Below are 13,456 nucleotides of genomic sequence, written 5' to 3' on the forward strand. Positions count from 1 at the left end.
AAAGGGAGAGTGTTTTGGGGCTTTTTAAAGAGATGTTGTGTCTTCAGTTTGTTTGATTCTTCTTGAACTTAATTTTTTAAAGAAACCTTTGATGTAACATTCTCCCCTCAAAATGTTGCGACTCCTCTGCTGGAAGGGGTTAAAAACTCCTGGTGGGTTGCTGGATGGGTAGGACTTTTCTACCTGGGGCCCTCTCACAGCATTGAAATGGGCCAGTTAACTGCAGATAGGAACGCAAACCACTTGTCAGGCTTAGCAGAAGTGGCATGAAAGAATATAGGAATCTTGCACATCCTTGCAGATATTGTATTCCCCTCTCCCATCCTTACAAGGAACACACACTGGTCAATCTCTTAAAAATTAAGACTGGGGTGATTTATTAATCTTGTTAAGAACTCTGATACAAAGCACAGTAAAAGGCCACAGACCAGTAAATAAAATGTGGCTTTTTGCCACTTTACAAATTCTGCTACAGTACTACCAGTAAAACAGACTCACTCTCACACCAGTTCAAACAACAAGTAGTTCAACTGGCAAAGAAAAGTTCCATTCACTTTTCAGTTTAAAAAGTTTAATAAAGCTTTAAGTGTTTGCTGGTTTAAATGCTACCAATCTCCAAAAGGGAATTTGTAATTAAATGAAGTTAGAGCTAAAGAACATTATTAGGTTTGGAAGGCAAGACTTTGTTCCTAAGCCATAGGAAATGCTTCTGAATGTATAAGATTGCAAGAGTAGCAGACTGTATTACAGGCCTTAAGTCACTTAAATTTATACAGGTTATTAGCATTATCTGTAAATATACAATATAAACAACTGTACATACATGGCATATAGCTTTGTTCTCCGAAACAGTAGGCAACTCTTTAGCTTAAGACACCTTTGCTTGCCAAAACAAAAAGGCACATCTGAACAAGATGCATGCTAAATACTAGGGATTCTTTCCAATAACTGGGTTAGGTAGTCCTAGGTTATACTTTGTCAAAATAATCATAGAATGTCAGGGTTGGAAGGGACCTCAGGAGGTCATCTAGTCCAACCCCCTGCTCAAAGCAGGACCAATCCCCAAGCAGATTTTTGCCCCAAATCCCTAAATGGCCCCCTCAAGGATTGAACTCACAACCCTGGGTTGAGCAGGCCAATGCTCAAACCACTGAGCTACCCCTCCCCCCTAAAACTAATAGTGCATTCTGATATCTTCATTTAGATTTTCAACTCATTTTTCTTTTTCCTCTTCAGCAGCAAATGACTGGACATTAAGACATGGCATTAAAAACTTGAGAACAGTAGCTGTCATTCACAAACTTCCCAGATTTACATAAAATTCGAAGGCAAGTAGCCAGAGGTTTAAAATCAGTAACACTATCCATCCTCATGCTTGTGTAGCAATTCCACTGTTTTTTTTTTATTTTTGTTTTTTTTTAAATAAAGGCCACTAGTGCTCAAATTTGAAAAATTCCACAAACGCACCTTTTTTTTCCGGCTCAGTGCAATGAACTGATAGTTTAAATTCATGTAGTGTAGTTTACAGTGCAAAATATATAATCTTTATACTGGCATAGCTGTCGGCACTGAGGATCTGAGACAAGGCAATGCTACTGATCACCTGAGGGTAATGCTGTGGGAGTAGACAAATAGCAGAGTTTTTTTCTAATTTTTAATTTTTTTTTTTTGGATCAGCAGCACTTTTGTAAGAGCATTATTTGTGAAAGTACTAAAATACACTGCCTTTTTTTGAATAAATAAAAAGGAACTTTACAAATACTATTCCAGTGTCAATGACTAATATGGCTACGGTCATTGAGGAGTTTCTGCATTCTCTAGCAAAGACTGTCTGTCCAAAGGAGGATGGGAAAGCTCCCTTTTGTAAGTCTTTGGTGGCAGTTTTGGTAACTGAGGGCTAGAATTTTGCCTTGGTGGGACTGGGGGAGCTAGAGGATGGGCAAGGTTGTTGTGACTCGAGCTGAGCCCACAGCAGCGACGCAGGACCCTTGGAGAGGGTGTGCTTGGAGGAGTGTTTGGTGAGCTTGGGCATGTGCTGGCTTCCCTGAACCGATCTGGATCTCTGTGAAAGCGTCCCACTGGCGGTGGCTGGAGGTTAAATGGACAGTTTATGAAGTGTTCTGGAGGCCGAAGTGGTACTGGTGGAGGGGTGTCAGGAAGAGGGTCTCTTGGAGGGGGTGGTGGTGGACTATGCAGCAGTTGATCAAATGGATTATTGTAAGCAGGAACTCTAGGTTGTATCTTTGGAGGAGGAGGTTGCCTTGGTGGAATAGCAGGAGGATCATCATCCAATTTTAAACTTCCCTGAAATACAGAAAAAGAAATCACCCAAAGAACCTTTCATTTCTTATAAAGTAATAATTTCCTGACATGCACTGAATGAAGGTGTAGAGTGAAGGTTTCGCTAGTTGAAGAAGTGACAAAGTGTAGCCTTTAACGGGCAAAACATCAGGTTGAGAGAACTGATTTTTACAAACCCAGTGGTAAGAGTTTTTCCCTAAGATTAAAATCATTCTAATATGTATACACACCCACAAAATAAAGAGCAATGCATCACAGTGTACTGTGTTCATATAGTTTATTTGCAGTTTAATTATGCTACTTCATATTGTACTAGGACTAGTATTGCCGTGTATTTTGTAACAGTAATGAAGTCTTATTAATATGAAACCTCATTTCAGCTCTCTGCTATTAAGTTTTTGCTAAGAAGTGGGGCAAACAGGGTAAGGCTGTTCTGTGAGATGTATTAGGTTTGAAGATTAACAAATCAGAATTAACAAGATTGCACTACATTAGAACAATGTGCACGTCAAAGACCAATTGTTTCATAAAGCTTATCAAATCCACCAACACGTTTACTAACAAGATGATTTAACTAACACACACACACACAATCACCTTAGAGTTAGAAGCATCCTGATCAAACTTTTTGCGTGGAGGAAGTGGAGGAGGAACCAGAGGCTCTTCACTTAGTTTATGTATACTACCACACGAACTGAAGAAAGATTCTAAAAAGAGATAAGGTGAGTTTCAGGTGGTGCACAATACAGTAAAGTCAAACATTCTGAAATTTTGTAGACAAAACTACAAAAAAAACTAACAGATTCTTACAGACACAAGGTGGGTGAAGTAATATCTTTTATTGAACTAACTTCTGTTGGTGAGAGAAGCTGGTCCAAAAAGATATTACCTCACCCACCTTGAGTCTCTAATATCCTGGGACAGACACGGCTACAACAACGCTGCATAAAACAGATTCTTGGTATTCAGTGGCATCCCTAATTGTTCAGCCCAGCTGAAGGAAGTTACATTACCAGCCATTTTTGTAATTATACACTGCATTTCACAACGCAGACTTCGGTATGAAGTACAATATATACTCATACGGCAGGTAATAAGCAATATTGAATGCCTCAATTTGACAGTCTTCCTATGCTCTCTGTATTTAGAAAATGAGAAAATGAAGGCCTGATAAGAAAAGATAGACAATGAAACTGTTTCATTTGGAAGCTTTTTCATGAGGAAGAATTCATTGTCTTTAACTGGAAGCATGCAGTGGTGTATGTGGTTTTGGCACATGTTTAAATCAAAAACTGGCATGGAAAACCTCCTCCTTCTGTCCAAAAAGTGATTACACGTTCACATTTGGAGTTTACAGGGCTACTTATGGAATGTAATAGCAGTTCTGTTGCAATCCCACAGCAGAAAAAATGGTAGAGCAGACAAAAATAGTACATAAGACTCCAACTGTTACAACTTCTTTCATCCCCTTTAAAAGTTTACAACCTTTTCCCTTTGGAGAAAAAAAAAGAAGGGATATTTAAGAGTTGTTCAGAAAAATATTAAAAGTTAGGTATTTAAATAAGAAAACACTGGCTCTTGCTAAAGCTCGTTTCTTTTCCATTTATGTGCATGATGCAGATCAGTATATTAAGTGGATTTGTTTTCCCAGTTTCGTACTGTATTCTACAATTCTGGATTTTCATAAAATCACATTGCAAATAAAAACGCCTGCTTTTATTCAAGAGGATAGGCACAGGTGGCAGCACTGTTCTCAGTTGTATATCAGATGTACAAAGCATATGAATCCAGTGTCAGCTCACCACATACGGTACGGAAAGCACCTTTTCTCTCCCTAATAGTAGAGCAAATACTTGCATGCGATTTTAATGCCAACCACCATAATATCTAGTTACTTTATCTGTGCAGTTAGCCAGTCTTTATCAATTAAGCAACAGTGGGGAAAAACAGCCATGTTATTTGTTAGGCTCAAACCCAAGCAGTCCTTAGATTTTATGCATCATTTTACTGTATGCTCTACCTAACGTGAAAACCCCCGCCCCCCCCCCCCCTTTTTTTTTAAATGAACTGATCTAACATTTTATACCTTTATTATGGGAGTTTCATTATTCTTAGGCTCTTATGGTACAAAAGTAGATTTAGAAAACGGAAAGAATTTATTGACAAACTGCAGGAGTCAGGGTACTCACTTGACTGCGGCAAATGGACAGGAGCAAAGATGCTATTGTTACCTAATAGAATGAAAAATGGATCAAAAAATAAATTTTGCCACCAAAACAGTGTTCCCCCTCCCTTCACCTGTTTATAAAACATCCCAAAGACCAGTATGTACTGGCGTGCATCTTTAAAATATCTCTGATGTACTATCAAATCTATTGTTGAAACAAGGTACATTCTACTATGTAAATATTTTGAGGCCAAAAACTTTGAAAGGTATTGTTGAAGAATATATGGCTTTTTAAACAATATTAATAAAATGTTATAGTTAAGAATATACTGAATACTAGACACGTAGGAAATTACATCTGAATTTTGACACCAACATCAACCATCCTAGTCACCTTTTACCTACAGGCTGGACAGCCCTATTTGCCACATGAAACACAAGTCTGTCATGTAATCCCCTTTCTGGTGTTTAGTTTTATGGTGATATGTGAACATAACTCTTATCCTTCCATTCCAGCCCATGCAATATGTACTGAGAGGGTATCACAGGGTGGTTGTTGTATCCTTTGGATCCTGGCACCCAAATCTATCAACAGGTGAACAAGTGTGAATGGTCAACTGCCCATTGACGCAACACAGAGCGACCAGATTGAGAGGGGAGAGGAAATTCCGAGGGTGGACTTCATTCCAGCACAGATGAGAAACACACAACCTATGCATTACTTAAAAGCCCTACTTTAACCCTCAAAATAAGGCTTAAGGGGTGCATACGCCATGTGCTGACCTTCTGTGTAGGAGTTAATTTCACCTGACTGCACTTCACCCTCATCAGGTAGTCATAGGACTGAACTGAATGGGCCAGTAGCATTCTCCGAGACACAACCACTTCCGTGGCTGTGCGTGGGACAGCTGTTTTAAGAGGGGGGAGGAAAGGGCACAGAGTTCAAGTTCTTTTGTGAACAACATTAGATGTTGACTTCCATTACGTACTTCGTGCATAGCTTCTATGGGCAAGGAGTGCAGTAGAAACACAGTTAGCTCAATAGTGCTGATGAAGTAGGTACAAGGTCTGCTGGCTGAGCTTGTAACTTCCATGAACACTCACGTGTCATTTGTGGGAGAAAGGGCAAACATTACAGGCCTGTGTTTGGAACAAGTTTCCCAAGCATAACCTCAGCAGCTGGCAACCACCGTATACCATTTCAGGCCTCTCTGAAGCTTTAAGGACCCATCATCCTGTGCCACTCCCAGCAGTAACAGACTCTGCTGAAAAGGTGCTCATGGGTTTCAACTTTTTAGTGGAACTCAGGGTTGCTCTATTTTCTCAATTGTCCCCATCCTTTCTCTCAAGAAAGCCTTCCAATTTATTTCCAAGGTGGCTTTATATCCCATCACTATCAAAATCCAGTACATTAGAGTTTCTTCTACAAATGAGACTTGCTTTGGCATTGTAATAAAGATGATATGCCATATTAAATAGCAGAACATTCTTGTTGGTGCCCCTTCTTTCAACACCAGCATCCCTTGTGACACCAGTGTCACCCCTCTGCCAAACAGTACTAGATACCTGGATATATCCAAGGAGAAGTAATCAGTAACACAGAGTCTGGATACAACTTGTGTTACACACACACACACACACACACCCAACATCCTTGCTTGGCTTCCAAGAAGCAACTATGCCTCAAGAACTGACCCTATCAAGCCCAAGGCAAAGAGCAAACTCTCCTGTTACTTGTACAGCTCCCTCTATACAGGACCTTGTAAAAACCAAGAACTAACACCATCATGTGCATTTCTTCCAGGACTAAAGGCTTGCATGCAACTAGAAAAAGAACATAGAAAGAAGACTACATTTAATAGCACCACCTGGCATCACCTGCCATAACAAAACATTTTTTTAAGGAACAACAAGAGCCTATGCAGAGGTGAGGTGGAACAGGAAATGAAAAAAACAAGTAAATATAAAATATATTATATACATACCATAAGAACTGTTGAGATCAATATCTAAAAATACACTAAGTTCTGAAGAGGCAGACACTGGTGGAGTAGATGGCGTATTCGGAGAAGTTGGGGCCGATGCTGCTGACTCATGCTCTGCTTCAGTAATTCTACTGAAACTTATTTTACATGGTTCCCTTTCCAGTGGCGTTGGGTGACCTCGCAAGGTTCCAGAGGTGGAACCATGTCTGCCAGTATTGGGCCTTATTCCAGGAGATTTTAGAGGGTATGTTGTTTTCCTAGGCTAAAGGAAGTAATCATGATTAATATTACTAGTATTTAGTACAGTAAACTAACAGTAAAAATGCCAACCCACTATCTGACATCGGAAAAAACAAACAAAAAAGGAATTGAGTACACAACTCTGAACAAAAATCATAATTTTGTTTAATGGTAGGTGATTTTTATAACGGGTCTAAGTTTATAACGGGTCTGTCAGTGTTTATTACAAACTACTCTTTATGGGGTTTTAATAAAATTGTGAAAATTTGCTCCGCTCAAGAAATCTTTCTTTCAATAATTCTAAAAAATTGTTAGTCTGGAGTTTCAGGTGTGTGTCGATCAGGACAAACCATGGGAGTCAGCAAGTGGTGTCCCAGGGGAGCTCTTTTGCAGACTGTAGTCAGAAGGAGCCAGAGTACAGGGGCAGTCAAATCACCTCACAATAAGGGTGACATGACAATCCTATTGCTTCTACTGTAGAAATTCACCAGGCCCACATGCATAGATCCAAGAGTCGGAATCCCATGAGATAGGAATCTTTGAATAAGAATAGTTTTTTCTTTATTTTTATATACTCTGGTATCTGATTTAGTCTCTGGTATCTGATTTAGTCCGTATACAATTCTTACCCATAAGAGTGACAGGTGCGGCTGATATGACATTGCAGTCAAAAGAAGCATGAATTAATCTGAATTGCACTTAATTCTAATACAGCACAGATAAACATTGATTATCTGAAAGGTACCTATGTTCTTATATCACATCCACCAGGGTGGTATCAGAGTGCCTCCAGAACACTCGGCTAACAGGAATTTCAGTTAAACAAAACTCAATTCTACAAGAAATGGAGGTTACTGACTTGTAACTGAAGGTTCTTCAAGATGTGCGTTTCTAGTGTGCCTGAGATCAGAGATTGATAGCAAGTAGTTTCCGTTGGTCCGCACCCACACAGCTGTTCTCCTTGTGCTCCAACTGAAGGTATAGGAGGCGGGATGGACAGATTCTTCTTCAATTCCTCTCTTACCACCAATCAGAAGAATTTGAAGAAGATGGAAAGAAGGGTAGGGTCATGGAATAGAGACAGGGATCCCACATCACCAGTTACAGGTCAGTATACTTTTGTCTTTGAGTGCTGGTCCCTATGTGTATTCCACATGTGAGTGATTGATAAGCAGTAGTTAAACAGGAGGGGTCGGGGATGCAGTAGGTATAGATGGTTGTAATACTGCAGTTCCACCAGCTACATCTACAGAGGAGGCTTGAACTAACGCATAATGTTTCATGAATGTATAGCCACTCTACAGATGTTCCATATAGATACACCTCTCAAAGAGATGCTGCTGTGGTTGCCTGTGCTCTAGTGGAATGGGCAGTCACCTCATCTGGAGGAGGAATAGAATGATGCAGCTGGAGATTCACTCAGTCTCTGAGCAGATAACGTCTGCCCTCATGACTGTTCTGCTACAGCAACAGATAAGCTTGATGATTTTCTAATCGATTTCACCCTTTGCAGGTAGAACACCAGCGCTCATCTGATGTCCAGAGTGTGAAGTCTTCTCTCCTCACTGGAGGCAAACACTTTGGGGAACAATACAAGTAAGTGGATAGGTTGATTTATGTGAAACTCAAATTACTTTTGGGACAAATTTTGGGTGAAGGTGAAGGAAAATGAAGTGTCCTACTGGAGGATGGAAGGCACTGATTGCTGCTAGATGAACTGCAGGGGAACGAATGAAAAGCCCTAAAGTTTTCAGTGACAGGATAACCCTGATGTTTTGGACTATCTGCAGATTCTGGAGGACCAATTACATTGTGCCCAGGAAGAGAAACTTCCATTTAGCCAAATAACATGTTCTGCTGTACTCTTTCCTGCTTTGGTTGAGACTAAACAACAATCTCCAAGCATGAACATTCTAGATCTGATGCTCATCCAAATACCAGGCTGTAAGGTGAAGGGGCCCTGGGTTGGGATACTTGTTGTTGCTGTTCTTCCGAGGTAGTAGATACGTGAAGAGTTGGATGCTGATGAGAATATAGGTTGACAGTCACAGAAACAAGAAATGTCCAGAGCCTCCAAACTCCTCCAAAGAGAGTGCCAGTTCTTGTTCAAATAGCAGAGCTATCGGAACCAGTGGGTGAAAGCTCCTGCCTATGGACTGAGGAGGGGAACGTTCCCATCTCCTCAAGGTAGTTTCCTCCAATGTTCACATTTTTCATGTTCAAAAAAGAACAGACTATGAATAAGAAAAAGTGAAGATATCCTCCCATGAAGTGTAAGTTTAGGTTCGTCTCAAGAGTCTGGGGCATTCCAGTAATTGGGACCGATGAATCCAGCGCAACCACAGTCGTCATGGACAGCAGGTCGGGAACACCAAAGTGTCTACTTAGGAGCTCTTAAATGGGATTGGCAGGTGCCAATCCTTATGCTTATGAATTGGCATTGATGTCAGTACCAGCAGATCCTCTCTCTTTTGTGCCTTGCCCTCATGATCAGAAAGTTTAAGTGAGCTTAAATCTTTAAGAACTGTGTGTGAGGACACACTGGACTTGGACAGAGTCAGGGAAGGATCACTTCTCTCAGAAAAAGACCTGGAAGAAAATCTGTCCTTATGCTTAGAGTGCCCCTGACTCTCATGAGAAGCCCTGTATGGCGACTCCTTGGGCTCAGCAGTTCTGGCTTCCTCTTCTGGGTTTGTGCTTGTTGGGACACTGCTCATTGGTTGAGGCCAATGTACAGGTGGGTCCCCCCGTCCTGGATCAGACGGAGGTCTCATAACATCTTACAGAAAAGGCTTTCTCAGACAGAGCTCTCGTCTCATGGTTTTGAAGGAAAATGAGCTGCAAATACTGCATTTAGCTAAGACATGTGCCTCTCCCATATAATAGAGGCAGTGTTGGTGCTCATTGCTCACAGAGAAGGAGCGAGGTGGAGGGGAGGGGGGGAGATGCAGTTCTTAAACTCAAGACTCTGGGCATAATCTTTGTCCATGGGAAGAGACTCCCTGAGGTGGGGAGAAAGTATGTTATCAAATACATCAAGATTAAAACTAACTACACTAAATACTAAAAGCTATTTATAATATATTTACAGCTTTGAAGAAGAAAGAAGCATGAAGAAAATCTGTGGACAATGAGGATTCAGACTCAGGCCATGTGACGGTAAGAAGGAACTGGAGTGGTGGCAGTCTGCACTGCCCCTTACATCCTCATCTGGAGCACAAGGAGAACAACTGAGCAAAACTCTCCAATCTCAAGCACATGGTGCACATACATGTGGAATATCTACAGGGACCATGATTTTAAGGAGGCATTACTTTAGCAGCACTTCATCTGATTCTCTTGGTAGAGGAGGAATATAACCTTAATCACCCTTAAGACACAAAAACTGTTAACTGCTTTATGGTTCTCTTACCCCAAGAATAAGAAAAAGGCACTCCTGATTTGCCAAGAGTTATAGCAAAGATAATGACATAATAGTAAGTTTTCTATGAGGCAAAATATCGTGAAAATCACTTTATGCTTCAGCAGCTGTTATTTTAAAAATAAAATGTTAATTAAAATGACAAACTAATCAACACTATCTGGCTTCACAAGAAGATGGTACCTCATTTTAAATTTTGTTGTATATTTCAGTTCATCACGGAAGTGAAGAGAATTTCCATTTAGCTCTGAAAGTGAAGTTTATTTTTGAAAATATTCCTCTGAATGTCAGAGAAAAATACCAATTAACATTTATTTCAAAATGCTTTTACAAAGGTCTCTCCATTTTATTTTATGCAGGTTTTTCCACATTCTGTAATTAAAATCATTTCACAATGCTATCAAGCCATTTTACATTATTTTACAAGTTCTAAAGAGAAGAACTACACTGCATAAAATCAAACTTTTAAAGCTATTCTTTCCAAGATTTTATTGTAAAACACAATTTGCCTATAAAGCCAAAAGAGGTGTATTTTTAGGAACTAAAATAATCTCTCGAACTAAAAAACCAATAGTTTTGGAATAAAAAGTCTTGTGACAAAAACTCAAGAAACATCTATAATTTCAAAGGAAGTAAATACACATTATTAATAGTACTATTCATATTTATTAAAGTATCAGTGGATTTAAAATACTTAAAACAAATTACAAGAAAAAGACTTACAAATCTAGGTGGCTGCTTGCAGTTTCGAGGTTCAATTTCTAATGATTTGTTGAACAAGTAGTCTGTAAACTCTTTTTCTGGTGCATTTCCCATAGGATTGAGATTTTCAAAGAACCGCTAAAATGAGGTAAACAAGTTTCAATAAATAATTTTATATGCTCTTAACAACATATGCATATATAGAAAATACAAAACTGTTCAATGAAATCTGAACATTTCACTGGCTACATGCAGCTTTTATACTACTGTTAATTCATTCCTGGAAAAATACAGCAACGAGTCCTGATGCAAATGACAGTAAAAAACATACATTACAAGTTAACGATAATTAGGCTTGAAAGGATTAGATTTTTACCAGTAAATGTCAATTTCAGTGTACACACACAAACCAACAAAAAAAAATTTCCATTGATGATAATCAAAATTTATGGACAGGCAGAGTAAGAAAAATGCTGCTTGAAAACTTAAGAGTTTGATTTGAGGATATTTATTTTGTACATTTTGACATGTAATATTGACAATTTGTTTTAAGGGTTATAAACCTTTAACTTTTTGAATCTCAGCAGCTATTACATACATTTTGTCTGACCTCACCTATTCTGACACTCCACCCATATTTTCCTGCAACTGTGAAAATTTAAATAGATAAAAGTCTAAAAAATGCTTAAAATAAACATCAATATTATCTGTCAAAATTATAAAAATTGAATCCTGCCTAGTCTAATGATAATGTAAAATTTACTGACTAAAGGAATTATTTTAAATCACATGAACAGAGCTATTTTAAATGTAACAATATTCTGTAAAATGCTTTGTAGTTATGTAGATGATTTACCAAGTATCTCAATGCAGTCATCCAGATCTTCCAGTTCCTTCATTTTCAAACATTCTTTTTTTACCGACATCAATACTTATAACCTATAACTTACGATTATTGTATTTCTGTCTTTTCTTGATTTGTTTTCAAAATATTCCAATGCTCCTCTTCGTAATTTTAAAATTATATCACTTAACCCTTTTCCAGAATTGTTCTCAATAATGAACAGCACAATACAAAGAACGCTGTTACTCAGCTACAGTTTCAGAGTGACCAGAACTGTACACATTATTTCAGGTGAGAGCATATCGTTGATTTAAAGAATGGCATTTTGGTATTTTCAGTACTGTTCTCATTTTTTATGCAGCCTAACTGTGTTGCTTCTTTGACTGGTGCTGTAAACTGAGCAGACATTTATTGAATTGTCCACAAAACAGCCCAGGAGGTTACAATTAATTAACTGAGTGGTTACAGTTACTTAACAACCCATCACTGAGTATAAGTAGTTTAAATTATTCCTTCCAATGAGCATTCCCTTCCATTTGCCAACAATAATTTAATCTGGCATCACATGGCCCATTCACCTTGCTTTAAGTCTTTCTGGAGTTCTTCAATATTCTCAAGTGTGAGCCTAATCTAATTCTGTGTCATCTGCAAATTGTGCCACTTAACTGTTCACCCCCCTTTACAGTTCATTAATATATTAAACACTGGCCATAGTGAAGAACCTAGAGAAAACCACTGTTTACCTTCTGCCACGTTGAAAGATGACCATTTATTCCTACTCATTGTTTTCTTTCGTTTACTTTCAAATCCGTAACTGCTTGCCCTATGACTATTTAACTTCCTTAGTAGCCTCTTGTCAGAAACCTTGTCAAAGGAGTTTTGGATTAATTGGATACATACAAAGGATTCTAATATATCAGAGCAGCACACTTTTTCTTCACAGAAACTGTTAAGTTTCTCATCATATGTTCATGTTGTTTTAGAACTCTTTTCTTCCTCTTGCTCTAATCCTATTCACTCCGCTCCAGCTAGTGAAGTACTGTATAGCAACGGCAAAACCAAGAAGTATCTGTTGTATAATAGTGAGCAGATGAGATATATGTGATGAACTATATTAAGGATTTAGAATTAATGTATGCTTTGACGCACACTCTTTTCTTTACCAATGATGGTTATTGCACTATTAAGGCAGTCATCCCCACATCTACTAGCATCCCAGCAAGAATATCAGTAGAGTATCTGCCACAGTTTTTTTATCATATGAATACACATACATGCGCACACATACATAAAGTATACGCCTATTGTATTTGTTCTTTGATTACCCGTATTTCTGGTTCTATCCGTAAACAGTAAGGTTGGTTTTGATACTGCTGAATTTCGCCTGTAATTTCAGCCACTTTTCTCCTCTTACTGAAGTTGATTAACTCTTTCCCTTGTCTTTTAAGAAAGTCTGGATTCCCTTCTTCTGTCTTCAGAATATTTGTTAGGTAGATTCCTAATATATATATAAAAAAAGAATTTTGATTTTCACATTTCACCCCAACTCCTGTTTTCATTTTTTCTGATAAATGCCAGCAAAGAAATCCTCAGCATAAAAAGAGAGCAAACCATTTATTTCAATGCACCAATACTGAATTAATCAGAAAGAGCAAATGAGCTATGCATTCTCTCTGAAAACTAAATATATTATAGAGGGAACAAGTTTTATCTGCTTATACTGAGGTCATGGTCGGGAGGTCACATTCCAACAAGACTCCTCAGCATGCTTAGGTCATCCAGAAAGGAACAGTGTC

The 13,456-nt window shown here is 38.6% G+C and overlaps 1 protein-coding gene across 1 annotated transcript in view; it reads right to left on the bottom strand.

Annotated features, from left to right (window-relative positions):
* Positions 1 to 1,426: 1,426 nt before the first annotated feature.
* The window catches only part of SOS2 (SOS Ras/Rho guanine nucleotide exchange factor 2), a 93,626-nt gene continuing 81,596 nt past the window's right edge, over positions 1,427 to 13,456 (bottom strand). Inside the window, exons 18-23 of the mRNA XM_065402381.1 lie at positions 12,986 to 13,158; positions 10,838 to 10,954; positions 6,454 to 6,715; positions 4,491 to 4,532; positions 2,899 to 3,008; positions 1,427 to 2,304 (exon numbers count right to left, since the gene is read on the bottom strand). Of these exons, the coding sequence (XP_065258453.1) occupies positions 1,795 to 2,304; positions 2,899 to 3,008; positions 4,491 to 4,532; positions 6,454 to 6,715; positions 10,838 to 10,954; positions 12,986 to 13,158 (1,214 nt within the window). The 3' untranslated portion in view covers positions 1,427 to 1,794. The remainder of the gene's footprint in view (positions 2,305 to 2,898; positions 3,009 to 4,490; positions 4,533 to 6,453; positions 6,716 to 10,837; positions 10,955 to 12,985; positions 13,159 to 13,456) is intronic.

Source organism: Emys orbicularis, chromosome 4 (genome assembly GCF_028017835.1).
Source record: "Emys orbicularis isolate rEmyOrb1 chromosome 4, rEmyOrb1.hap1, whole genome shotgun sequence".
Classification (NCBI taxonomy): domain Eukaryota; kingdom Metazoa; phylum Chordata; order Testudines; family Emydidae; genus Emys; species Emys orbicularis.